Source organism: Cynoglossus semilaevis, chromosome 13 (genome assembly GCF_000523025.1).
Source record: "Cynoglossus semilaevis isolate Cse_v1.0 chromosome 13, Cse_v1.0, whole genome shotgun sequence".
Taxonomy (NCBI): Eukaryota; Metazoa; Chordata; class Actinopteri; order Pleuronectiformes; family Cynoglossidae; genus Cynoglossus; species Cynoglossus semilaevis.
The window spans coordinates 20,204,020-20,230,065 of NC_024319.1; the positions used below are offsets into that span (position 1 = coordinate 20,204,020).

At 38.4% G+C, this 26,046-nt stretch overlaps 3 protein-coding genes and 1 long non-coding RNA gene across 10 annotated transcripts; 3 read left to right on the plus strand and 1 right to left on the minus strand.

Annotated features, from left to right (window-relative positions):
* Window positions 1-864: 864 nt before the first annotated feature.
* Window positions 865-11,803, plus strand: LOC107989399 (uncharacterized). Of its 2 annotated transcripts, XR_003051648.1 has the most exons (5): window positions 865-1,141; window positions 5,816-5,886; window positions 6,671-6,703; window positions 10,268-10,453; window positions 11,096-11,803. It is a non-coding gene; the product is annotated as an uncharacterized LOC107989399 (long non-coding RNA). The 2 variants fall into 2 exon arrangements; XR_003051647.1 differs by having other exon boundaries at window positions 10,268-11,803.
* An 808-nt stretch (window positions 11,804-12,611) lies between these two features.
* Window positions 12,612-14,590, minus strand: LOC103388931 (type-4 ice-structuring protein LS-12-like). Its single transcript, XM_008324150.3, has 4 exons — window positions 14,303-14,590; window positions 14,108-14,182; window positions 13,600-13,750; window positions 12,612-12,974 (listed from the first exon to the last, which is right to left on the minus strand). The coding sequence occupies exons 2-4, from the start codon at window positions 14,157-14,159 to the stop codon at window positions 12,713-12,715; spliced, it is 465 nt and encodes a 154-aa protein (XP_008322372.1). The 5' UTR covers window positions 14,160-14,182; window positions 14,303-14,590; the 3' UTR covers window positions 12,612-12,712.
* Window positions 14,591-15,895: 1,305 nt separating this feature from the next.
* pkdc (protein kinase-like domain containing) lies at window positions 15,896-18,085 on the plus strand. 4 transcript variants are annotated; one of them, XM_008324151.3, is made up of 3 exons: window positions 15,896-16,030; window positions 16,357-16,747; window positions 17,442-18,085. In XM_008324151.3, exons 1-3 carry the CDS (start codon window positions 16,024-16,026, stop codon window positions 18,031-18,033), a joined length of 990 nt encoding a protein of 329 aa, XP_008322373.1. In that variant the 5' UTR covers window positions 15,896-16,023; the 3' UTR covers window positions 18,034-18,085. The 4 variants fall into 4 exon arrangements, with proteins under 4 accessions (XP_008322373.1, XP_008322375.1, XP_016893182.1 ...); XM_008324153.2 differs by having other exon boundaries at window positions 15,901-16,006; XM_017037693.2 differs by having other exon boundaries at window positions 15,923-16,006; window positions 16,273-16,747.
* A 957-nt stretch (window positions 18,086-19,042) lies between these two features.
* On the plus strand, window positions 19,043-25,615 carry herpud2 (HERPUD family member 2). 3 transcript variants are annotated; one of them, XM_025061728.1, is made up of 10 exons: window positions 19,077-19,139; window positions 19,252-19,376; window positions 20,321-20,715; window positions 20,798-20,875; window positions 21,418-21,522; window positions 22,274-22,422; window positions 22,610-22,735; window positions 23,296-23,637; window positions 23,758-23,869; window positions 24,743-25,615. In XM_025061728.1, the coding sequence occupies exons 3-10, from the start codon at window positions 20,569-20,571 to the stop codon at window positions 24,971-24,973; spliced, it is 1,290 nt and encodes a 429-aa protein (XP_024917496.1). In that variant the 5' UTR covers window positions 19,077-19,139; window positions 19,252-19,376; window positions 20,321-20,568; the 3' UTR covers window positions 24,974-25,615. The 3 variants fall into 3 exon arrangements, with proteins under 3 accessions (XP_008322376.1, XP_016893730.1, XP_024917496.1); XM_008324154.3 differs by lacking the exon at window positions 19,252-19,376 and having other exon boundaries at window positions 19,043-19,139; XM_017038241.2 differs by lacking the exon at window positions 19,252-19,376 and having other exon boundaries at window positions 19,043-19,139; window positions 21,421-21,522.
* Window positions 25,616-26,046: the final 431 nt, after the last annotated feature.

A 26,046-nucleotide genomic window follows, 5' to 3' on the forward strand; every position in this document is an offset into this window, starting at 1 on the left:
CCAGGCCAGAGTCCAGGGGGAGGAGAAACAGCAGAGGGAGGAGGAGGAGCTGTGACAGAAGGAGGCAGAGTGGAGCAAGATGATGATTTGTAGCTCTCTCCAGTGTGCTAGCGTTACAGGAATGGCCCTCCAGGGCAGCATGAAAAGCCTCTTGATTGTTGGGAGTGGTAACTGGAGCCCCCAGCTCCTTGCCCTGATAGATTTATTTACATTTCAGCGCCTGAACCTCACTCAGAAAAAAATGATACCAGTGAGGCAGGGCATCAATATTTTCTAGTAGTGCTGCTCCTGCTTCAGCTACTCCCGCAGCTCTTCTGTTTCATGACGTGGTGTTGTCTCTGCTAGTGATGCTGCGTGATGAGGTGGTCAGTCATTGGCTGCATCGCACGGACAGTGGAGACCTCCTCCACTGCACATATTCAGTTACGTTTGGGCACGGTACAGCGGAATTAGTGTGAGTGACCCCTAACAAATCCACAAATAAGGGCTGGATTAAAGGTAGATGAGAGATCCTGTGGCCTACATCCACCTTTGCACTTCTTTAGAATCTGGTCCATCCCAAATATGATTTGCACCATTTATTAGTCCACTTTCCATCCATCCATCCGTTTTCGTCCACTTATCCGTCACCAACCCCCCTGAACCTTCCTGCAGGTGGTGAGTCCACTGGAAGGTACCAACTGCCCTAACTGGGATTCAATCTTGCCCAGGAGGTGGACCCTGAGGTTCCACACTAACAACAGAGACATTGCTTCTGGGTCAAAGCGCCACTTATTAGTCCACCTATCCTACCCAAAGAGCTGACTCAGTCATTGGTCAGTTTTTATCACCTATATCTCTTTACTAATCCTTCTAGTAGCAACGTATCCAGCTCATATCAGATGTGGACTCATTCAGCGCAGACTGTGTTCACGAAGCTTGATTCATAAACCTGCCTGTTATCAGCTCATAGTCTTTAGGAGAAGTATGATTAAAAAGGAAACACACACAGCTAGTTAGCTGAGAGTGAGTGGTGGAGGACACAGGTGAAACTAATGAGACACAGGTGAAACACATCAGGCCCCAGGTGATAAAAGGCAACAGGAAGGAACAAAACCCCCTAGACAACAGAGGACAAACCTGCTCGTTTTTACCTCTGTAGGTAAGTACAGTGTTACTGACTGACAGTCAGCGCTAATGGAGAATTTTATTCTCAGGTGATGGTCGAGGTTTGGTGACGGAGTGTCAGAGAGAGAGAGTGTGTTTGTACAATTCCATAATTGTCTTCAAAGGTTCATCCTGGAGTTTTCAAACTCCATCACAACTACGAACGTCTTCTAGATTTGAAAAAAAAAAACTTTTGGAGTTGTGTGGTAAGTATGTGGTAGAATTTTGAAAATTGTTAAATGATAAAAAAAAGAAAAAAAAAAGAAAAAAGGAATGTAGCTGCAGCCCTAAATTTCCACAGTAGGTGTGGGGGTCTTAATGGCTTTGTAATTAACTTTAACACTTAATCAATGGCTTTTATTTCATGAACATGATTGCATTATGGCAGCTGAATGAGCCTCTCAGTTGTTAGACCACTGTGATTACTCTCCACTCACTCCAAATGGTCAGGCTGTCATTTCATTTTGAAAGGCTTTTTTTTCTTTATGCCCAGAGTTTCATGCTGTGCAAAATATTAGACCAAATGGTTGCTCCAAAAAATAATAATAATAATAAAAAAAAACCTTCTCAAGGTTTTTTGTACCCACTATGTAATTATTTTAAATCCCTCACTGAATGCAAGATTCTTTCTCTGGTTTTGCTCCATTGTCCTTGCAGCATACAGTATGTCATCCATTTCCTTTCTGACTGAGTTAATGAAAAATAAAAAAAAATGTCAGTATCTATAACACAACTGAATGTTGCTACAAGGCCTTCTCTGCTACACTTAACTTAATTTGGTTTTTTTATGCTTCAAATTAGTTCATATCCGTGTAAACGTTTGTATAAACGGTCGCATCCACTGAAGAGTTAATCTTCATGGACAAGGATCCATAAGATTTTGTTAGACAGTACAACTCTAATGCTTAAAAACTAAGGCATGGACTGCTGCTGAATGTGCATGACCTTTGAACCTGCACAATAGAGGAACCATACAAAATTACATAAAAGTAGTGCTATGTGTCCCCATAATGCAGTACTTTTCAAGTAGTGGGGGAGGAGGGGTGCTGTGAGGTGCCATGGGGAAGGGAGGAGGGGCTTCAGATGGAATATGGCAATATATAAATATACGTGTTATCAGGTTCTCAAAAGTATTTCAAACCACTGCCATAATGTAAAATACATGTGTTAGAAAGGACTGGAATTTTGGAATCTGTGTGTCTGCTGAGTGAACAGCTGCAGCAGCCACAACAGCAGTTGCAGTAGCATCTCTGGATGTCCGGCAGATCTCCCCGAGCAGACGGCTCTCAGTCTTAAGTGGAAGAGCTGCAGCCACTCTCCCATTTAGGATAGTGGGCTATTTAGCCTGACAGCCATTAAAAATGAATTAAAAACCACACAGGCCTCTTTGCCTTCAAAAATGTCATTACATATCTTTATGGCGGCCGATTGTTGAATAAGCAGTTTGCAGGGCTCCCCTGGGGCAAGACTGGGGATGGGATTGGAGTGGAGTGGAGTGGATAGAGGGGAGGAGGAGAGAAAGCAGGGGTGGTCAAATGTGTGGTGGAGATAGGGAGGGAATGAGGAACCTGGATTGGACAGATGGGTAGAGGAGGAGCATGAGTGGAGGGATGGTAGAACTAAAACAGAGTGGATGGGGGAAATACAGCCACGTGTGGGGAATGGAGAGAGAGGTATATAGAGAGAGAGGGTGGGAGGACGGGGGGGGGGGGGGGGAGAAATAACGGACAGGCAGGTCTGATATAACAAATGAGGCCTAATAGCAGCTGAAATGGAATCTACATTACAGGTCCTAACTGAGTGCAGTACTTCAGGGGCCCGGCCCCAAAAGGAGCAAATAATAGCGCAGGCCTGAAGTGGTACTTGAGTTTCTCCCCAGCAGATGAGGGAGATGTGTAGGCTGGAAATGAGATTGAAGGGGAACAGGGGGAGCACTCCACTGAGAGATACTGGCCTCCTTCCTCCTATTTTCGACATTGTTAGAAATTTCTCAAGAGGTCAGCGTGTGCCTGACCCGCTTCAATGCAGCGCTGTTTACGTCGCATGCAGGAAGACCGCAGATGCCAAACTGTGATTATCCGAAGTGCGCCTCAAGATCCTGCAAAATAAAGACGGGGCTGTTCTTCGTGTTCCTGGGACGTCACCTTTGTGGCCTTAACACGGCTAATTTGATTGAAATCCATGTCATATTTGCCCAGACAATAGGGAGTCATTATAGTGGTTTTCACTGATGCACGTGTGTTTATCCTACAGAATGAGCCCTGCACTGTTGAAGGCACACTTGCATTAGTGAGATAACATAAAAAAAAAGAAATCTAAAGCTTGCTTGAATGCATTCAAGCAGTCCAGAAAGCAAAGGTTGTTTTTCTAAGTCATCTCCGAGAGGAGTGCAAAATACAGCACAGTCTTCAAATACTGTTTACAATTTTAAGGGACATTTTTAGAGAATTTAGCGACACCTAGTGGTTTAATTACACCCCGCAAGTCTTGTCCAAGCACGCATTAGCCTTAAGTTATTATAATTATTATTATTCAGTTATCAAACGTGACCATCCAGCACCTCATGAAAAAAAGAAAACATTCTGAGGTCATACAACAATAAATAAATAATAAAAACATTACTTGCGGAAAATAAGTTTCCTTTTTACCTATAAATAATAGGAAATACTTTATATATTCAAATATTAGAAGTAAATAGTACTACAATAATCTTGTCATTAAATGGAGACAATGACGTTGCGGCTTCATTACAGAGGTGATCAGACTATCTGACACACACACACACACACACACACACAGACAGACGGATGCTCGCAGATATAGATGGTGGTGCTGTGTAAGAAAGGAGCTGCAGACAGGCTGCGAGACGTGAGCAGCCACTGATTGTTGTTGTATTGATCACGTGATCGGTCAATACTCTGCTCCGTCTGAAACATTATCTACTGCTATCAGGTTCTGCACTACTAAACAACAACAATAATGAAAACAAAATTTCAAAAATGCTACAAGTCCCTTTTAACGGGGAACAGTTGCTGCCGCTCCAGTCGAGGCAGACATGGTGGACACGTCAACGTGTCAGTAATCAACTCGTACATATACATATTTGTCTGTCGTCGATGAGGCTGCGAAGACTTAGAGAATTACAGTGATTACATTTAGAGACTCTGGAAAACTCATTTTTTGAATTCTGCCTCAACCACCTTTACTTTAAATGAGCGTGACAAATCTTTGTTCCATTTTTTAATTCAGCAGAAATTTAATAAGGATTTAATAAGGATAAGGACAAAGGATTTTGCTGACAACATAAATGTAAATAAAAAACAATAATCTTGAGGTTTTTATGCATTGAAATATTTCAAATTTTCAACAAAGTTCTTTCGGTTTTGGTCTTTTTTTCTTTAAAATGTTTTACTATATTAATAATAAAAATAAAATAAACAGAATATTGTGATCTATACAGCAAGTTTTTATTTTTATCTCATATAAAATTTAAAAACCTTGAAATAAGAAAAAAAGGTCCTGATTTTCCACTACTTTTCATTACAGATTAAATGTCTAATTCCTTTTTATAGAAAAAAAAACATATGAAACAATATGTTGTGGTAATACTTAAAGATGAAACCTGGTTCAGGTCTTCAGTCCTCAGTTCTGATCCATCTTCTGCTCCAAAACGTTTTGGTCAAACGTCTGCTCATAAAGGTGCACGGCCTGCATTTGCACTTTCCTCTTTCCTGCATGGCTCCATTTTTTTATGGGTTTCTGTTTTTTTTGTTGTGAATTTGTGTGCGTACGTGTGTGTGTGTGTATGTGCGTGCGCATTCACTTCTGTCAGTCCACTTAAGGGCCTTTGGTTTCAGAGGAAGCCATTGTGTTTCCTCCATCTCCTAGCAACCATCACCAAGGCCAGCGCTCCATTGTTGCTGCGGCTGAGCACCTGAATCGCTGCTGCCTGTTTCTATGTTTCTACTCTGCAAAATTGTACTGTAATTTCACAAAGTGGCGTTTCAGCATTAGGGACACAGACAGATTGAAGGGGCATGGGGGGGGGGGTATTTTTCCAAAATTGTAGGACTATAGGAAAAGTGGGGTAAAGCTGGATTTTGGTAGTTTGGAACTAGGAGCTGCACTTGGAAAAACACACATGAAAACATGGAGCCGAAGAAAAGATGCTACGGGTATAATTTAAAAAACAAATAACAGGCAGTTTGAACGTGTTTAAACGTGTTACTCTTACTGACTAAAGTGAGTTGTTTCTATGTGAAATTAAGAGAAAAAGATCAAGTTAAAGCAGAATAAAACAAATTAAGACTTTGTTTCTTGTTGAAATGCAGTTAAAGATTCTCGATATGACTGAAAGAAAAGAGAGGATATTGCTGTATTTCTTTTTTTTTTTTGAAGCTTCATACAAAGGTTTTTTGAAGTTGAATAGACACCAGATTCTGTGAATATATATCCTGTTTGCAAAGATAATTTAAAAAAAAAAAACTGAAAAAAAAATCTTCACCTTTGTATTGGTGGATTTAAACATAAAAAAAATGTTAAAAAAACAGAGTGACGCAGCGTTGTGTTGCAGTAAGCAGTGAGCTGAACAGAGGACACATACAGCAGCAAAGACTTGGGTTTTTCTCTGAAAAAGACAGTAATTTTTTTTGTTATCTTTTTGCTGCAGAAACAAATGCCCGACTGATCTCAGACCTTCAACAACCTTCTGACCAGATCTTCACTTTAAAGCTGACGGAGGTAAAAACATCTATTACTGCTGTTCTTAAGAAGCCACAGAACACGGCTGTACAGCTGAACGCTCCTCACTGCTTTAGAATTCCAACGGAATGCAAATGATTAATTTGATTCATTTAAATTTGGTTAACAGTTAAAGTTAAAAGTGAAAATGCACTGGAAAGAATAAGAAGGCATCACGCCCGGCTGTGAAGACAGAAAAATGTCAAGATCAATATAATAAGAAATTAACAGCCGTTTTACTGTTGCCTGATAACTGGAAACAGACATGAAGAGTCAGATAAAACTGAGAGATGATCAATAAAGGGATAGATAGATGGATAGAATAGCAACGAAACAGTGAAAAATATGTACTGAGCAACATGTGGTGGGCGGGATTTAAGGCAGTGAAAAGGAGATTGTGGGTCTGATTTTTTTTTTTCCTTCTGTGACGTCACGTTTTACACAGTTTCTTTGAATAGCACCTGAGAGCACGGAGGGCTGTCTGTCAGATCTGAGTAAAAAATATAACCCATGCCTGCAAAAACACATCCATCAGTGTGTCTCTGCACTGACCAGCAGACACAGCGTGTCCTGTCCTCGCTCCGAGGCCATGTTTGTCCGTCAACGTCTGTGTCCTCTTGCGGCTAACTCTTCCAAATTGGCCCCTATTTTTTACTCAGTTTATTCCTCTCTCCTTTTTTTTTTTGTTTTTGTTTCGATCTACGATTTCAAGTGACTCCACTCTGTTTTTTAACCATCCAAAAAAAATACCCCCTTTTTTTTTCTTCTTTTTGTTCCACTGCAGTTGACCCTTTCACGGATGACCCCATGCTGCGAGGTAAGTGCCAACGATTTCAAACGTTTTCTCTCCCTTTTTTTAAGAATTAAAGCTAATATTTTATACTAATTTGATGCTTTTTGTTCTCTCCATTTTTTTTAAAATTCCTGATTTTCTCTCGCAACTGCCGAGTCAATATCTACTGCTTTCTCCTCGATATATTTTACACTTCATTCTGTCTTCATTCTATAAATCATTGCATTCAACATCAGATTGACTGCATACAGATGTTAAAAAAAAAAAAAATCAACTGTGGCAGAAATCTTTAGAACTGGTGACACGCCTTTAATGTGACTGCAGAGAACACTCACTCAGATCAGCCTTTTATCTTCACGTTCACACACTTGAACTGGACAAACTGCAGCTGCACGCACACACGTGCAAACACACACCGGTGTGGAATCATGCAGATCAGGTTTCATTGTGTCTGTGAAGTACACACACACACATACACACACACCCACTGTACGCAGGGTTGTCTGTGTCGAGGATCCGTGGAGATTAGACCGATCAGGTTTCAGCAAGTACTCACTTCCTTCATTTTGTGTGTGAGCGATTGTGGACAGTACAGGCAGTCGCTAATCTGACAGATTATACACAGCCAGATTATATTGAACTCATTTATTCAATCGAACTCCAAGATGAGTGAGAGTGCGCAAAAATGTCGTGGAAGATTGACGATGTGAAAAAAACATGTTTCTGTCAAAAATGTTTAAATCTTTATATTAGAGTTAATAATGTAGTACAACAGTCAAAAATAGGTTTTTTGAACCATATATATATATATATATNGATTTTCTAGTTTTATTTCAACGTTACTTTGTCTTCACTGTCCAAAAAAGACGTAGCAGTGACAAAGAAGTTGGACAGTTGGTCCTCAGTGTGATGTAACAGAGGACTGGGATCAGCCGGGACTGACCGATCCAGGATCTCACCTTGTAAAAGGTGATAACGATGGCTGAGCGCGTCGCCAGCAATTTAGCCAAAAAAAGTAGTACTATAGTACTCTGACAGACTAGAAGATTCTCACATGTGCAATTTCAACAGTAAAATTAAGACAAAGACTGTAAAAAAATGGAACCATAACTTTTTTTTGAGTGCAAAAAAGTAAAAAAAATGAATTAAAAGAACAATATTTTGTGTGTTTTTTAGGCTGATAGGGATCTGCAAATAAAAAGTCATCCTGTAATATCAGACAATTGAAATCATAGCACTTGAATGGTGAAAAAAACTAGAATAACGGGACTATATAATACAATGAGTTTAATAAGTAACCATAAATGACAAAGTTATCAAACCAATATTGTTAATGCTGTTGAAAGAATATCATAAATACTGTTAATATTCATAAATCATCATTATCATCATCAATCACCCCAGCATTCTGTTTGCCTCAACAACATACAGTCTTAGTGATCCATCAACAAAAATCATAAATTACAAATATTTCGATCATGTGACGCACAAGATTAATTGTGTCATGAATCTTTTTCACCTTGAATCTGTGCGCTTAAAGTCTGGTTTTAATTCAAGAAATATTTGACGACATCATTTAAATCCTCATATCCTTACAGTCTGTCTTAAAAAAAAATGGAAATCTAAGACCTGGGGTGGAGGTCACATTAGTTTCAGCAGATTTTCTCAAGTCCAAACAGATACTTTAATCTCTAAGTACTCACCTAAATGCAATAATAATAATAATAAAAATGCAATGTCACTTTTAGCAAGTTTAAAACGTCCTTTAAGTCATTTGCAGTTTTTCAACCATAATTCACTAAATTCCGATCCAGACGTGTGCAGTTGTCACCTTGTAAGTTTGACAACCATTTTTAATTGCCGTGAAAATATCTTAGTTTTGGGAAAAAAACAAAAAACATCATGTTCTTATCTTCCAAACCCAGCAGCAGCTCTTTTTTTCTTTTTTTTTTTCCTTTGATCATCTGAAACAGTATAAACTGCTACCAACACCAAAAGGTGTTATAGCTTTGATTATCACACACAGTCACACTAACGGCTCATAAAGTGACATGTGGAAATCACACATTCAAATGAGCAGCCTTTATGTTGTAATTAATCAGGCCGCCTTCTCCAGATTTACGAACAAAGCCGCTAGTCATTAGTCGCACGTCTTTACTCTCATGCAGAATTGAATGGATTAATGCGTTCAACAGGCTTTTATCCTGAATATCATGTTCAGATCTCAGTTCCTGACACTCGTGTGTGGCCGTCCCAGCACGTGATGTTAGGTGTTGAAATAAATCTATTAACAGCTCTACGTTCTCTAAGTGACACATGTATAATGTGATGTTTAATTTGCCCACTCTCTCACGCGCGCGCATGTGTGTGTGTGTGTGTGTACAGGACTGTATTAAGTGTCATAGTAAGTGCATCAGTGTATTACGTGTCCAGTTTAAGCATTAACAAAATGGCAAAGTTCCAGAGAGGAAACATCTGACTCTACAGTCGGGGTTTCATCCAGCACAGGAGCCGACCAGAGCCAAAACACCAATATTAAGGTTAAATTATTGATTGCTGTGTACACAGACGCACTTTGTTTAAGGTGGAATTAAGTGCAGACGTCGTTGATGCACGTACAGCAGAAACGGTCCAGTTGGATGCGATCAGTCTGAGAAGAAATGTTAGGGTTACAGTTGGTGGAGAATTTGGGATTTAAACACTAAATAAATGAAACAAATAATTGATAAATGCAGACTGGCAATGTGACCGGGGGGTTGCAGTGTTTCTCAAAGAGTGGGTTGTGGTTCAACAGCGGGACAGAGAGAATAGTCAACTAGTAATGTTCTACTAGTTTGGTTTATTCCTGAGCCTCTGGAATTCCAGATGGTGGGCTGAGAACCAGTATTGAGTAGCAGGAATACATTTATTGGGATATGCTGAACACATAGGCAAGAAATATCAAAGGATTCATAGAACACATCAAAGGTCAGTTAACACATTTTAGATTGTAAAAATGCCAATCTCTGACTTTTGTCAGACAATGACAAAAACACACTTGACAGACGCCACAAAAAAGAACCTTTCCACAAAACATCAAAGGAGACATAGGATACATCAAAGGAGTCACCACATTAACCTTTGAAAACCTTATGAAAAACATTAAATTAGACAAACCACAGAAAACTTGGTAGACCACTAGGTTAGGATAGGCCGAAAAAAAGAATGTCGTAAAATATTATTTGGATTTTATTCAATTTTTTTTTTCAAAAAACAAATCTCTGACCAAGAGCACCAGATTTTGAAGTCACAGATCAGAAATGTCCTGTGAAGTGTTAATGTTAATGAGTCATTCTTTAGCTCAACTGAAGGTCAGATATTTGTAGTTTGAGGCAATTTTTGTTCATTCTTTCAGCATCTCTTGTCCTTGACCTCTCCTCTCAACCGTCACCTGTTACAAGCGAGTCTCTCTGCATTGCTGCTGCGTGACGTCCGAAACAAATACCTCCATAAACTGACATCAGAGTGCAAAAAAATAAATAAATAAATAAAACGCAGCAGCAGAAGTGAGCGACAGCTAATCTGCAGTTTCTATTCTCTCTGTTCCAGTCTTCAGGGCTGGCACTGCTTGTTCTTAAGCCTTGGATCTCACAGCAGATACCCCGCTGATGATGCCGCACCTTGACCTTCAGGATTGAGACCACCCTCCGTGCCTCCATCAGTCCCTCAGCCTTGTCCTTCCAGCATCATGGCAGCCTTCACAGGTCCAAACAAAGCTGTTGATTCTGTTTCCAGGTAGACGATGATTTGAGAGAAATATATAAAGACAGTGTTTTTTAGCCAATAAGAGAGACTTTATCATTAGCTGCTGGTCATTATGGAGATGTTACTACTTTTTAGAGTTTTCTTGAAAATATTGTGCAAAAATGCCAATAATAAAATGAGAAAGCATCTTTTTTTAAGTTAATATCTGTTAAGATATCAATTTCTAGTCACAGTGCCTTCTACTGGCAACAGGTAGGTCATGCACTTTGCTGAAAAAGTAAACTTCTGAACTCCTTCAACCTTGATCGATCATCAAACTGTACATGATCAGTGAAAGACTTCTCTAATACTGCCCCCAACTGGATGAAAAAAATACCAAAGGAACACATGGCAGAAAATATGTTAATTTGTTTACATCAAAATGTGATCTGTGCAAAATTTACTAAACCAAACTTGAGGTTGGCCTTTTTTTTAAATCCGTGGAGATATTTCACCTTGAATGTTATAATATAACAGTGCTGCCTTCATTTGTTTTGTTTTTTTGTTTTGCCTTTTTTTTTTAACTATTAAATATGTTGAAATTTTAATACTTAAACAACAGTCATCGAACTACTCACATATGAACAGGGAGTAAAGCGCTGCCGTGCTCTTTAAAGTGTCTTTTTTCTGCAGATATGTTCTCGTCAAACTGCTCGATTTCGTCTGCAGCAACACAAAAAGAGAAGGTCGCTCTAGAATCAGCAGAAAACGCACCGACTGCAGCCTTCGGCTGAGGAGTTTGTGGAAAAATGTGAAAAAGTTTGTTTTCTTTTTTTCTTGCAGGAGGGCAAAGAGGTTCTTTTTTTACATTCTCAAATGCTCCGTCGGCCCCACTTCCTACTACTTCCCTCCCTTGTTTTGAAGTAAGACATTCTACTTTACAGCTCAAGGAGGCCACCTTGAGTCTGGCTGGTAGCCTGGCAACAGAACCGGACGAAAGAAGGATGGAGGCCACGGGGAGTGGAATTTCTACCCTGATTTGTTTCCTTCTTTTTTTTTTTAGGTTTGTTTATTGAGGGTCAATGAGCGGAGAGGCAGAGCGGCATCGTGTACGCCTTGTCTGAACTATATTACCTTCATGGTCACTAAATACACACAAAGTCTCTTTTTTTCCTTGGGGTCTACAAAGCATTTGGAACAGAAGTCGGACCTGAACTGCAAATCGGTCACACACAGACACTTGATGCCGGCAAATTTATACATTTTAAACTACATATTCAAATTTTGATTGCATTTTCTCATCATATTCCCTTTCTATTCTATTCAATTCTGTTCTACTCAGAGAATCACACTAGGTTATTAAACTAACAACTACATCTGGTCTGGGTTTTTTTCTTCATCCACTGCAGAAGGAAGTCCACTGCAGTGTGGAAGACTAGTGATTTTGTTGTTTTGTATTAAAACTGACAACAAGTCACAGTCTCCCTAACTGCTCTGAGACGCAGACCTTTCAAAGTCTTTTATTCTGTGTACATTTTCAATGCTATAGGATTATGGGAACTTGTTTAACATTATTTAATTTCAACCTCAGTGGAACATTATTCAACTTGAATTATTCATGTGTTTATTTAAAAGACTTTATGATCATTTTTTTTAAATTATTGCTATTTTTAATAGTTTTTAATAATAATGATTTGTCAACACAGATCTTAGAAGGTGTGTTTATTTAAAAGATGATCATTTTTTTTAATTATTGCTATTTTTAAAAGACAGGGTTGTCAAATGATTTGTCAACACAGATCTTAGAAGTCCTTGACGTCCCCGTGAGGTAAATGTGAGTTGCACAAAATCGTACAGATGTCAATTCATATTTGAGCCACCTTCATTGATCTGTCAGATTTGTTATCAGTCTAAATATAAAGTACAGGTTATTTATTGGCAATCAGGGTCAATACAGCCATCGATTCAGATTATTTCGACCCAATTCCGGCTCTAAGATTGAGACTGCTGCGGCTTTACAATATTGACCTTCGGTGACCCCATGTCAAAGGTTCAGCTGATATTGACATTTTCTGAAGTTCTAGTCAGATTCTGAGACAAATTTATGTTACTCTTAGGCTCATGACTTTTCCCTAATTGACATTAGCGCTCAGAATGTATATAATAAACGGAGTTAGCTCATAAATAAAGAAGAACTTCAACGAGGAGAGTTAGTTAGAACACCTTTAATAATACTGATGATGTTGAGATGACACAGCGTAACAGACAAACATGGTTAAAGGGGTTGATTTCTGAACGGAACAAATTAATTTACTGAGGTGGCAGCAGGGCCTTGGCCTGCTCTGCCACCTGCTGGAAGAACTTCTCCATCAGGTTGGTCAGAGGTTTGACCTGGGTGTAGAAATTGTCAGTCAGGGGCTTGACCTGGGCGTTGAAGTTGTCAGTTATGGGCTTGATGTGGTCATCGATGTTGGTGATGAAGGGCTTGACCTGCTCCTGCAGCTTGGTAGCCTCAGCCTGAACCTGGTCCACCAGGGGCTGGATCTTGGTCCTGCTGTCCTCAACGTATGTCCTGAAGGAGAGGTGTAACACTGCAGTTGCGTTCATGCACCTTTTTCTGGACTTTTTGTACTTAATTTCTATTGTATATAACTCTTCTGTGGTAAACGATGAACTGTTCAAATGTTTAATGAAATTAACTTAAACAAATTAAAGTTAAAAAAACAATTTCACACACAATTGCATCTTGTTTCTAGCAGTAAACCCTCAGTTGTTATTTTGTTATTGTTTCTTTTTTGTTTTTCACCATTGAAATACAAAGATACTGATTTGTTGTTGTTGTTGTTTTAAATATAAAGAATAAAAGAATTAAGAATAAAGTATTTTAATACAAATAACTTAAATATGAATCTTTAAAGAATAAAGTATTTTAATACAAATAACAAATGGTCTTACTCTGATTTGTTTAGAGAATGGATTATTGTTTCAAGTAATACAATTTAAATATGTGTGTTTCTAAATTTACTCCCTCTGGTTTTCACAGATATAAAACGTGTACAATAGTGACATTAAATATAACAACAGGCCTTTTTTGGCCATGTTGACCACACTGATCTCCGATCAGTTTACAATAGTTGTTGTGATGCAGGCCAGTGTGTGTGTGTGTGTGTGTGTGTGTGTGTGGGTTGTGTACTCACTGGGCAGTGTTGGCCAGCTCCATAGCCTGAACCTTCTCCACCATGTCCTGGGTCGCAGTGGTGATGCTGGCAGACATGTCTTTGATGAGCTTCACCATCTTCTCCATGTCAGCCTGAACATCACGCCTCACCACAGACTTGGCCTCAGAGCCTGAGACACAAACACACACACGTACATATGTTATTCTGAGTATTTAACTGGTGGTATTTGTCATGTTTACATTATGTTAAATACACAGATATTGCTGTGTTAAACTGTTTCAGTGAAGCCTGGTTTTGACAGAGAGTGCTATTGTTTCCAGTAGATGTTTTTAACCACTTAACCTAACAGGTAGGTTTATCTAGGCATGTTTTTATTTTGTTTTTTGCTGACCTGAGATTTAATTTAAGACAAACCATCATTTTGTTGTTGTTTTTACATTTAAAAAGTATATATATTATCAAGTCTTTTACTAAAATAAGGTCACAAAATAAGATTCCTTTTTTAAATGATGAAAATCAGACTCACCATGGGCGACAGCCAGCAGAACCACAAGGGCGGCAACAATAGAGAACTTCATGGCTGCAGTTTAAGAAGATCAACCTGTGGAGAGCAAAAAAAAAAATCAAGTTAAAATAAGGAAAAAAACATTTCAAATGTTACAACAGTTTCAATGAAATCATCACAGAGGCCGAGACAGACAGGTCAGAGCAGACACTGTACCTCAACTCCTAGGGTTCTTGGACTCAGTGGTGCCTTCTGTCAGGGAGACCGTGGCTTTTATAGCTCCACACGCTGAGTGAATCACAGCTAATCAGGATTAAATCAATGTAGAAGAGGTGACATGATGAGAAAAGCATTGTGTTGGCTGAACCTTTGGTGCCTGGTCGCTGTCACACAAGAGGAGCAAAGTCCTTCGTGTGTGTGGCAAGGAGTTAAATCATCACGAGCTTTCATGTCATTTTCAAATGTTACAGTAGTCATGGAGTCTTTGTGTCATTGTTTTAACCACAAAAGTTCAATTCTGTCACATTTGAAAATTAGTTAATGTGCACAGCCCTCAGAAGGTTTGGGTTCTATACACTGAAATCAAATTATATTTTAGTCATGTGTGTTTATCATTGCTATTATGCAAATATGAAGCTATACAAGATGAAATCATATTTTTAAATATTATGTTCTGCTTTAATTGGAAATTGTGTTTCACTAATTAATAACAATAATGTTTTCATCATTCATTTCAAATTAATAAAATATTAAATCAAAGGTTTGGATTATAGGGTATGCAAATTCTGAAAAAAATACAACTAGTTTGTGTAGTAAATTTGTAAATACAAACTAAAAAACAATTTCAAGCTATAACAGAAAGTCAATATATATTTATATTATATTTAATTTGCTCTGTAAAACCATGTATTTCCCACTGAGATGTTGTGTTTTTGGGTCAAGGGTCAGTTACTCAACAGTGTTCAACTCAATCTGTGTTCATCATGATTAACTCTGCAGCCGCAGCTGCTCTATCAGCAGGCATTCCATTCAAAGAAACTGATAAGAAGAGCACAAGATACAATAAAGCAGATACAGCTGTTATCATCAGTGTCGTCAGGTGATTAACATACGACCTACAAACCCATGATTTTGATTAATGTCTTGACATTGTATTGAAGTTGAATAACGCCCTTCTGTTGTATTTGTTAGGACTGAGCTTTCACTGTACCAATAATGTGGTAAGAAGAAAAATAGTTCATAACAGTAAGTCCCTTTTATTGTTTTATTTTGTGTTCAGCCACTGAAGTGTTTTGTGAAACATAGATAGAAAGAAACAAAGGAATGAGAGTTTGTTTAAATGTGTCAGTGTATAAAACTAAAATCCCATAAATCACTACTTGATTTCTGCGCTTGAAGTGAAACATGTTGAAGAGGTGGAGCCTGCCATCCTGTGGTCAAAACTCCTACTGCAACTCCAAAATCGTTCTCATCTATACTAAAATTAAACTACAACAACACTATCTTTTTGTGTTGTTGGTGTAATAAATGTGCAAACAAAGGTCTATTAACTTTATGGAAAAAAGCAGCATACAACAGAGAATATTGCTTTGAATAAAGCTTGTCAAGCTCTAAGCAGTGGGTGATTTATATTTAAAGCCATCTATTTTGAATTAAAGAAAATAAATAAAGACAGTAAAAGTTATTTTCCATAAGAATAACAGAGAGGGAAATTAGAACGGTGGCGTTTAACATTGTATCGTATTCCAACTGTTGTATGTTTGTTCCAGACCAGCAGGCGGCAGTAACTATAACACCGCACTCCATATTTAATGTCTGTCTCTTTAACGTTACGTCAGAAAGCGCGACGGTATAACGACGCCAGTTTTAGATATACTTCCTGCTTTATCACCGAATGAGTTTTCTATGATGAAACCAAGGGTAAAGTAAATGTGTTCATGTCATGTGAGTTTATTTATTTAATATCAGTGTTTCTTTAATTAATATTTACCATTCGATAAAGTAGTCGGTTGTTGTCCTTTGCTAGTTATACAAGTTAAACAATACTACTGTACTTTCTATTATTATCCCTAGTCTTAAGTGGTGCATTATTGTTCCTCAACCACACGAAATCACAAATATGTATTATAATGTCCTTATGACCTGGCCTTATGCCTGATCTGCCTAAAACCTCCATATCTATTCAGAACACTGCAGGTCTTTCCAAGGATGCTGCTGATTGTAGTCAAGAACCACCCCTCCTACACAGTGACCTCTCTTCCTTTCCTCAGCCCTGACCTACAGTAGAAAAATGAAGCAGGAATACCAGGATCTGATCCTGCAGGCCTGTGGTGCGTCATCTCTGCAGGTCGGTGCAAAGATCCAGACCCTTTGGAGTGGCTACGGGGAGATAGTGAGGTTACATCTGAAGGGCTGTGACCGACCTTCTGTGGTAGTGAAACATGTCAAGTTTCCTAAAGAGACCAAACACCCATGTGACTGGAACTCAGATCGCTCCCACATGCGTAAAGTGAGGTCCTATCAGGTGGAGACGTACTGGTACCAGAACTATCACACCAATCCAAAATGTCGAACCCCAGCCTGCTTGGCTGCCTTGTCCCAGGGAGATGAGATGCTGATTGTGCTGGAGGATCTGGATGTTGTCGGCTACGATAAGAGGAGGTACATTTTCATAATATCGAGGCAACGTGAGCATATATATTACATTTGGCAATTTATATACTGTATATATAGATTTATAATAAAATTTCAGGATTGTATGAGAAAATCTAACTAATATATATATACATATACACACACACAGATAAAGGTGTATATATATATATATATATATATATATATATATATACAGTATATATAGAAATAGTGGTTAGTGCTGTGGCTTTGCAGCAAGAAAATCACTGTTTTTCTTCTTGTTTGTTTGCTTGTTTGTTTGGCCCGATAATTACTTACTCCCTAAAAATGATTAAGCAATAGAAGATGATCATTTTCAGTAATTATATTTATGTACTGCTACAAAATAAACTAAAGGTTTTAGAAAAATTAATAATTAAGAGTGAAAATAATGTGAATCTTCTTAATAGTTTCCAAAAAGGAATATTTTGTCATGTTACTACCGTATGACACCAAAAAATACTTGACCTTTGTGCTGTTAAAGTTCTCAGAATGCTGCTAAATTGGCTGCTGTAGAAAACACCAAACTTCTTAAGACAACTTTTTGTTATGTAGGTTATGTAGATGCCATTACAAGAGATTGTTTATTTGGTGGCTGCCATTTCCCATGCTTTAGATATCAACGCCTAAATCTATAAAAATACATGTTGATTCTGATAAACAGCTTTGTTTGCTTTTATAGAACCAGTCTGAAAGACAAAGAGATCAGGGCCTGCCTAGGCTGGCTTGCCCACTTCCATGGTCTCTTCTTGGGTGTTGCTCCAGAGGGACTATGGCCTGTTGGCACTTACTGGCACCTTGAAACCCGACCAGATGAGCTGGAGGCAATGGATGACCTGGAGCTCAAGGCGGCTGCTGGTGACATTGACAGGGTGCTCAGTGGCTGTCGCTTTAAGACTATCGTTCACGGAGATGCCAAATTGGCCAACTTCTGTTTCTCTCAGGATGGACAGGGTGTGGCCGCTGTAGACTTTCAGTATGTTGGTGGAGGCTGTGGCATAAAAGATGTGGTGTATTTTTTAGAAAGCTGCATGGACGGAAGGGAGTGTGAAAAGAAGGCGTACAGTTTCCTGGATTACTATTTTACAGAACTGAAATCAGCAGTGAAAAAGGAGGTGGACTTTGGTGCCCTGGAGACCGAGTGGAGGGAAATGTTTGCATTTGCATGGGCAGATTTCCAACGTTTTCTTCTTGGATGGGATCCTGGACACTGGAAGATCAACCGTTACAGTAAACAATTGACCAGGGAAGTGCTAAACAAATTAAAAGGTTGAGCTTAAACAAAACAACATATTTTAAATTCCCAGAGAATTGTGAGTCTGAAAAGGCAAAATATCTGTAAATAGTGGAAAAGAAAAGGCTTCCAATGCTACTTTTGGTGAAACTCGTTGGTCAAACTATTTCTTGTTGAATAAAATCTAAAAAGGTGCCCTAACCATGTGTGAACATCTACTTTTACTGTACATTTTCTAAAAAAAAAAAATTAAAAAGCTTGAATTTTTAATAAGGATTTTATTGAATTTTTTTTTTTATTTATGCTAAGACATCACACTAAGTAACCTTATAATTACAGGGGCATTTAAACCTTGCAGGAGTTGTTTCTCTTTAATAATTTAAATAACAATATTGGATTTAGAGATAATGAATGGCTGGTTGATTATTATTTTATTTTACTTTTAAACAAAATAGTTATTTCCAGTGGACTCACCACCCGCAGGAAGGTTTGGGGGGTTGGTATGGTGCAATGTGATTTGGGTGGCGACTACTGTCCCCGCGACCCGGTAACGGATAAGCGGATGAAAATGGATGGATGGATGGACAAAATAGTTATTGTTTTGTTGAGGGGTTTCTACATCCACCAAAAATGTAAAAGCGATATTTTCTGTTATTTTAACCCACAGAACACACAGTAACGGACAATATATACAATATTCATCAGCTTTTCCTGGGTAGATAAGTTTAACATTATACAGGAATTATTTGCTTCCTTTACAGCAGAATCAAATAACCTAATTTAAAGTGTATATTACAATGGCCACTCTTTTTTATGTTTCAATATATTAAAACATTTGAAATAAATAAACCTGTCCTAATATACTTGATACTATATATTTTATAGTATATATTTATACTATATAGTATATAGTATAACTATATATATACTTTATTACATTCCTAAAAATCAATTATAATTCATCATGCCATTTATTTAAAATGTATTATTATTATTGTTATTATTATTATTATTATGAGACTCAGCTGTTGTGAAGACGGTGATGACGAACTTCCGCTCTTACGCCCGACATTACAACAACAAGAGGAGGAGGTTGCGCTGGGACACGGTTAGAGAAAGACGACGATATCGAAGAGCTGAAAACAGGTACATTAACAAAAGTCTCTCCGACACGTAATCGCGGCGTTTAGGTTTTTCCAGTTACACCGTGTATTATGTTGTCAGTTCCTGTGAGACGTTTTTATTGTCGTCTTTACAGACGGCTTCAGAGCCGACCTCAGCGAAGCTAACATTAGCCGAGCGGCTAACTCTCTTATCTCGGCTTCCTGACATTGGTTAGTGAATAAACAGAGCTGGACTGGATTGAGTTGCTCTCTAAATACAGTATGTTTGTATAACACAATGTTTGTGACATTTTAGAATACCGGAGTGAGGTCACGGTAACTAGTTAAGTTAGCTTAGTGAACTCTGACTCAGCTTTAACTCGGGTTGATTGCCGAGTTTTTTGACAGTTTCCTGTCCAAAAACATGACGCAACTGGACAGGTGTCAGGAAGTGAAGATTAAATAAAAAATCTGTTTGTATAATAGTTATAGTGACGATACAATAATTCTACGGCTTCAAGGAAAATCTTACGTTTTTACGTTAATTACCTGAAAATGTAATGTCAAAAACTTTATCCTGGAAGTTTTTTAAATGCTAAACAAATGTCGAGTGAGCGGTAATTACAGTACTGTAAAAGTAAAACAGAGCTTGACGTGTATGTTTGTGTACTGGTTTGTTCGCTTTCGTGGATATTGAAATGACCTGTGATAAATGTAAACAATGCTTTTAAACTTTTCACAACATTATATATTATATACGGTATATAACCTATGTACTACTTATTTACTAGGGCATTAAAGCCTGCGGTAACAACTCAATTCAGGATTTAAGTTTTAATTTTGTCTTTATGATTTACGTTTTGTTAAACATGTCAACTATAAGGGTTCTTTAAACTTATAGTTAAAATGTTTGCGTACATTTTTCAAAATTCTAATGACATCACTTCTGTAGTGTTTGGATCCTACAATTAAAAGATAAAAGCGTGACATCACTTAAACTCAGTACTATTAAATTGATTTGATCTATCATTAGATTTGGTCCTTTTAGATTCATTTAGAGTTTAAATTTGGGTTTTTATCTTAAGCAAAGCCTCAAATTAAAGGATTACATATTTAGCTATAATATAAGATATATAGTAGATATTGATACAGCTACTGAATATGCAATAAGCTGAGTTTTCATACAAAAATGTGACTTTGCATTGTGGTCTTCCTTTCTTCCAGAAACACAGGAGACACAAGAAGGATTGTGATTATACTTGAAACGAGAAAATATTTGCCAGATGAAGCATACGTATATTGTAGAAGGATAGGTCATTCCCTGCCTGCACAGAAGGGACTGATTGGTGTTAATATTCCAAGTTCACAATGAAGGTTTGAGACAAGTGAGTTCTCAGGTGGATCCTGAGTTGTGATACAAAGGTCTCCTGAGCTCAGGTACATCAGAGCTCACTGGGCGAGTAATATGAGCCATGGACTCTGGGGCAATTGATAGTCCTGTAACCCTGGTCATCAGGGCCCCTAACCAGAAATATGAAGACCAGACCATTAACTGCTTCCTCAACTGGACAGTAGAGAGGCTGAAGAGTCACATCTCCAGTGTGTACCCCAGTAAACCGGTAGGTTTAGTTTTTACACTTGATAACTCTTATTGACCATATGCTATTTCCCTGTCTCACTTTTCTTTTGTTTGCACTGTAGTTGTCAAAAGATCAGCGGCTGGTGTACTCAGGCCGGCTTCTCCAGGACCACTTGCAACTAAAGGATGTGCTGAGAAAGGCAAGGAATACACACACACACGTACAGTACGTGATGAGCTTCTGTAGTCACTAGCCCTACCAGTTGCAAAAAGCTTAATAATGTGTCATAGCTGATATAATGTTGATCATGTTGTTAGGCGTTGTCAAAAACACTGAAACGTACAACACCATGTACTTTGCATTTAACTCATATATGCATATCTTAGGCAAAGTGCAGCATGACAGATGAATGTTGCCTCATCTTTTTCTTACGGACTTTAAAGTGTTTTGTACATATGCTGGTATCTACGTAACAGTTTTTATGTGTCTGTGGGTGTGTATAACTGCTGTTGAACTGGAACAGGCTGACCAGAAAACAATAGTTTATCTATGATCAGCAATGACTGGGCTTTGTATTTTAATGCTGCTCTCTGTTACACTAATTCTCTCTTTCTCTCTCTCTCTCTCTCTCTCTCTCTCTCTCTCTCTCTCTCTCTGTCGCTCATTTTCATTGTCATTTCTTTCATTTCCTCTCTGTCTCTCTAATTCTCTGACAAACCCTCTCATGCCATCAACCTACAGCAGGATGATTACCACATGATGCACCTAGTGTGCACCTCACACAGTCCACCCAGCTCACCTGTTCCTCGGAGCCCTAGCTCCAGGTCTCCTGCTTCAGACTCCAGTGTGAGTAAAGCCTGCACTTATTCATCCTCCAGACCTATGTTAACACTTCATTGGTTTTTAAGTCAGTAAATCCAGGATATTTTTGTCCAAAGCGAACAATCAGAGTGCCAGTGTCTATTATTAGTTCAGACCTACCAAACACTGTAATTGTCCAGAAGGTCACAGGTTCAAATCCACCTAATTCCACTGAGGTGCATCTGAGCTTCCCACTGCTCATTAAGGTTAAAGTTAAAGGCAGAGATCACATTTCATTGTGTGCACTGGTGTGCTTTGTTACAATGACAATAAATCACTTTCACTTTCTATTAACTATTTCAGTGTCAAAAGGAAACAGTGTTTCTGTAAAAAAAAGAAAAAAGAAATCATTTTATTTAATATTTGTATTATTCTGTTGTTGTTTAAAGTATTGACAGTTAGTGAGGTAAATATGACTAGACTTTTTGTTTTACTTTTAATAAATGGAGATAAATGGTGATGTGTGTCTGTAAAGAAATCTGCATTATTACATTCCAATATTTAATATTGATAAAATTGTATCGTGAACCAAAAATTGTGATTCAAATCATGTTGTACAAGTTGAGTGTATCTTTACATGCCTGAAATTGAAAACAATTAAGAATTTATATAACATAATGATAAATTATGATATATTAGTATAAGTTTCAAATTTGCTAGAAAGCAGAATAAGAAAAACACATTTTTTATGAAATGTATTTGTAATGATTGATGTTGGTTGATGTGTCAATCTTAGAGTTCTGATAGTGCCAGCTCCTCCTCTCCTGTTGCCACGCCAAACCAGGACAGTCAAGCAGCCTCCTCCTCTTCCTCCCCTGGGAGTCATGACGGCTTGAGACATCGTGGATCTCTCCCTCCCTTCAGCCCCCCTGGTGCTCCTCAATGGTGAGCCAGCCCCTGACCTCACGATACCAAAGATATTTTAATTCCTGTTTCTATGACAGAAACTAAAAGTTCTTAAGTAATACACCTTATTTAAATGTTGATAGTAATACATTAAATATCATACATATTTTATTTACGTGTAATTTGTTTTTTTCTTTGTTTAATATTCTTTGTTGTTTTTCTGCAGGCCCGATGGAGCTCAGGTCCCATTACAAGGGGGCCTTCCTGCCAACATGCCCCCCCACCCTATGTACATGCCCATGCAGATGCTGTGGTGGCAGCAGATGTACGCACGCCATTACTACATGCAATAGTGAGTCTGTTGACAGTTGACCACTGCAGTGTGTCTTTTTTATGTCATAATTATATCCGTCAGGTGTGGATTTGTTGGCACAAATAATTGAACACTTGATAATTGGTTTCTTTGGGTCCATGTTTTTTTGCTCCCGGAAAATGTGTTTCAGGGCCAATTTTATTTTGATCTATAATTCTTCGCCTCATTTGGCAACATTTTTCATTAACTCTGAACATGCCCACCAGTTAAAAAACATCACATTTTCTTATGCCAATGCTTTCATAGTCCAGATGAATAAAAATTATGATCAAAAGCTTTTGTAGAAATATTTCAGTCCCAAAATTCTTAAGGAATCTCTCCTAGTTGCTTTATATTATAAAAGTTATCAGTTATAAGACAATGAACAACATAAAGTGAGAATAGACTTTATTTTAATTAATTTGCTTCTTACATCAGTGGTAGAAAAAAACAGTTAGGTAATAAAACAAAGAGGGAACACAAACTGTAGTTTTATGTTCTCTGATCAAAGTGTGTATTTTTGTCTCTTTCTTATCCCTTTCCTCATTTTTTCCTCACAGCCAAGCAGCAGTTGCCGCATCTCAGCCTTCCGGTGCCCCTCCCCCCTCGTCCCCTTCACTCCCCCCTCAGCAGGCTGCTAGACCGAACGAGGCTGTGCAGGCCCCACCACCATTGGGGCCTAACCCGGCCCCCAACCCTTTACCTGACAACCCACAACCCAATGCTAACATCCAGATGAATGCACATGCTGGCGCTGTGTTGAATGAAGATGAGCTGAACCGCGATTGGTTGGACTGGTTGTACACAGTGTCTCGTGCTGGCGTCCTCCTCAGCATTGTCTACTTCTACTCCTCCTTCAGCCGATTCATCATGGTGATCGGTGCCATGCTGCTTGTCTACCTGTGAGTAGCACTGGCTGGTTTCCATGCATTGAAGTTAAAAAAAACCTAAGCATCTGAAACAACATCAAACCTGGAGCCATATAAATAAAAACATGTTTTTCTTTATTATTATTTATTTAGACACCAGGCTGGTTGGTTTCCCTTCAGGCCAGAACAGCAGAACTTCAGAGAAGCGGAACGGGCTGCAGCTCCTCAGGAGGAAGCACAGAGACATCAGGACATACAGGAAATGGTTAGTGGGGACAATGGGATTATTATCCCACCATTGGATATTTGAGGTCTGCTTTGAAAAACAGTAAAAACATTTTAGAAGTTACCATCTTAATACAAAAAACAATTTGGTTGATATAAGAATAAGAAAATAATACATAAATTGAAAGATGTTAAAATAAATAACAAAAATTGCTTTAAAAATGTGTTGTATTTTGAAAGGTTTAAATAAGAAGACTTTAGGTCCACAATAAAAGTGCTTCTGATTTGACCAACTCTAATGCGATATTCACACCAAACACAATAAATGCGAATTGAGCGGCAACTCGACAAACGCGATCAGTGTAAACAACAACACAGGATTTTGCGACACGTTTGGAGCGTCTGGAATAAATCGAGTTAGAAAAACAAAGCTGCCATGACATCCAATCAGCGACAAGTTTATTCCAACGTCACCTCCCCGATGTTACAAAGAAGAGGCATGGACTAAAGTTAGCCAGGAAGGAGGGCTCTCTGGTAAGTGGTGAGACTTTCTGTGGCTTGTTTTACAACATTATTGACGGTGTTTATTTTTGCAGTTTTGGTACTTGTAAAGAAGTTACTGCAGGTTTTTTTTTTCACACAATCGCGTTTGGTTTGCACACAGCAAAATGATTAAGGAGCACAGTACAGGTGATTCAAGTATTTTGGGTTTTTTTTTTTTTGCATCTATTGCGTTTGTTGGGAGCACAGCTTTGGGTCCTCTAAACTGGGTACATTACCAGAGAATATGCGTGTAATGGATCTGGAATGAAATAGAATGTGTAGGATAGTCACAGTTTTTTTGACCAATTTTGACATTGAGTGGGACTTCTGTCTTTTTTTTTTTAAGTCTTTTATTTGACATGTTTTTCAGGAACGTCTAATGGATGAGGGAGTGGAGGATGAAGACAGTGGTGAAGAAGGAGGTGGAGCTCCAGAGGACCAAGCCCAGGCTGATGCTCCACCTGCTGCTGCCACTCCTTCCACTCCTGCTAATCCTGCTCCTGCTCTTCCTGAGCCCGGCCTTCTTACCACCGCATGGTCCTTCATCAGCACCTTCTTCACCTCACTCATCCCCGAGGGTCGGCCACAACCAGGCAATTAGGCAGACCTGTTACCTCTAGGAATCTCTCTTCTGCCAGCAGGTGTCACTCTACAGCAATTCTTTCATTTCACATATCTGCCCTGTACTAATCCAGAAAACCATTTTGTTGAGAAATGGTTAGATACTGTATTGATGCCAGGAGACACTACCCAAGCTTCTCGGCTGAAGACTGTCTATGCTGCCAAACAACTGACAGAAGCAGGTAGTGTTTGAGCTGACACTAACATGATGAAAGACACGTGATGAATGTCACACTGTGATATACAGGAGTTCATGCTTGTTCATTGAGGTCTTTTGCATTCATTAATCATCAATCAAAGGTTGGTGACGTCTGTCTTCCATTTAAAGCAGTGATCAAGGTTCACTTCTGATACTTTTTAATTCTGACATAAATATATATATATATATATATATATATAGAAAAAAGTCACGACTAGCCCTTACAAGATAAGGAAATCTAAAAATAATGGAAATGACATCTTTGGAGATTTTTTTATTTATGCACCTGAAGTGCATATGAACGTTGTAGCTACTAAAGCACATTGTTTTCCCTGTTAATATATATTTACACATGTATAGTATATGCATCTGTAATTCTTGAAGATATGCTTTTGGAATAAAACAAATACTTGTTGCATTTGACTTATTATTATTATGATATTTTTTTTACTTTTTCTTGCGTCCTGAAGATGGCAGCATTCACGCAGTTGTTCGATTCACTTTATCGTCGCCGTAGATGTAAAGTACATTGTTGTACAGAATATGAGAATAAGTAATTTTCTCTGGCTGTTTTAATCATCATTATTTTATATCTACTTTATGTACGTTTTGTTATTCATGAGTTTAAATAAAAGCAACACCCAGAAAATAGCTTTTATTTAAGCAAATCTAAAAAAAACCTGCTGCTGAATGTGTATTACCTCTCAGTCCTATAATGACATTCAATTAGAAACTGTGATACGACTGTGATGGCTGTAACCACCTGAGTGTAGGGCTGTCGCCTCATCTCAGTCCAAAAAAAAGAGTGCAAAGAGGAAACTAACTGGCAAGTTAGTGACCCAAGTATAGTGACA

Excerpts from the sequence above, each read along its gene's own strand:
- LOC103388931 (XM_008324150.3), bottom strand. The coding sequence starts at position 14,159 with ATGAAGTTCTCTATTGTTGCCGCCCTTGTGGTTCTGCTGGCTGTCGCC. Across the intron at positions 13,751-14,107 it reads TCTGCTGGCTGTCGCCCATG|GCTCTGAGGCCAAGTCTGTG; the intron begins GTGAGTCTGATT and ends TTTGTGTCTCAG. Across the intron at positions 12,975-13,599 it reads GAGCTGGCCAACACTGCCCA|GACATACGTTGAGGACAGCA; the intron begins GTGAGTACACAA and ends CCTCTCCTTCAG.
- pkdc (XM_008324151.3), top strand. Across the intron at positions 16,748-17,441 it reads GTCGGCTACGATAAGAGGAG|AACCAGTCTGAAAGACAAAG; the intron begins GTACATTTTCAT and ends TTGCTTTTATAG.
- herpud2 (XM_008324154.3), top strand. The coding sequence starts at position 20,569 with ATGGACTCTGGGGCAATTGATAGTCCTGTAACCCTGGTCATCAGGGCC. Across the intron at positions 20,876-21,417 it reads TAAAGGATGTGCTGAGAAAG|CAGGATGATTACCACATGAT; the intron begins GCAAGGAATACA and ends ATCAACCTACAG. Across the intron at positions 22,423-22,609 it reads CCCCCTGGTGCTCCTCAATG|GCCCGATGGAGCTCAGGTCC; the intron begins GTGAGCCAGCCC and ends GTTTTTCTGCAG.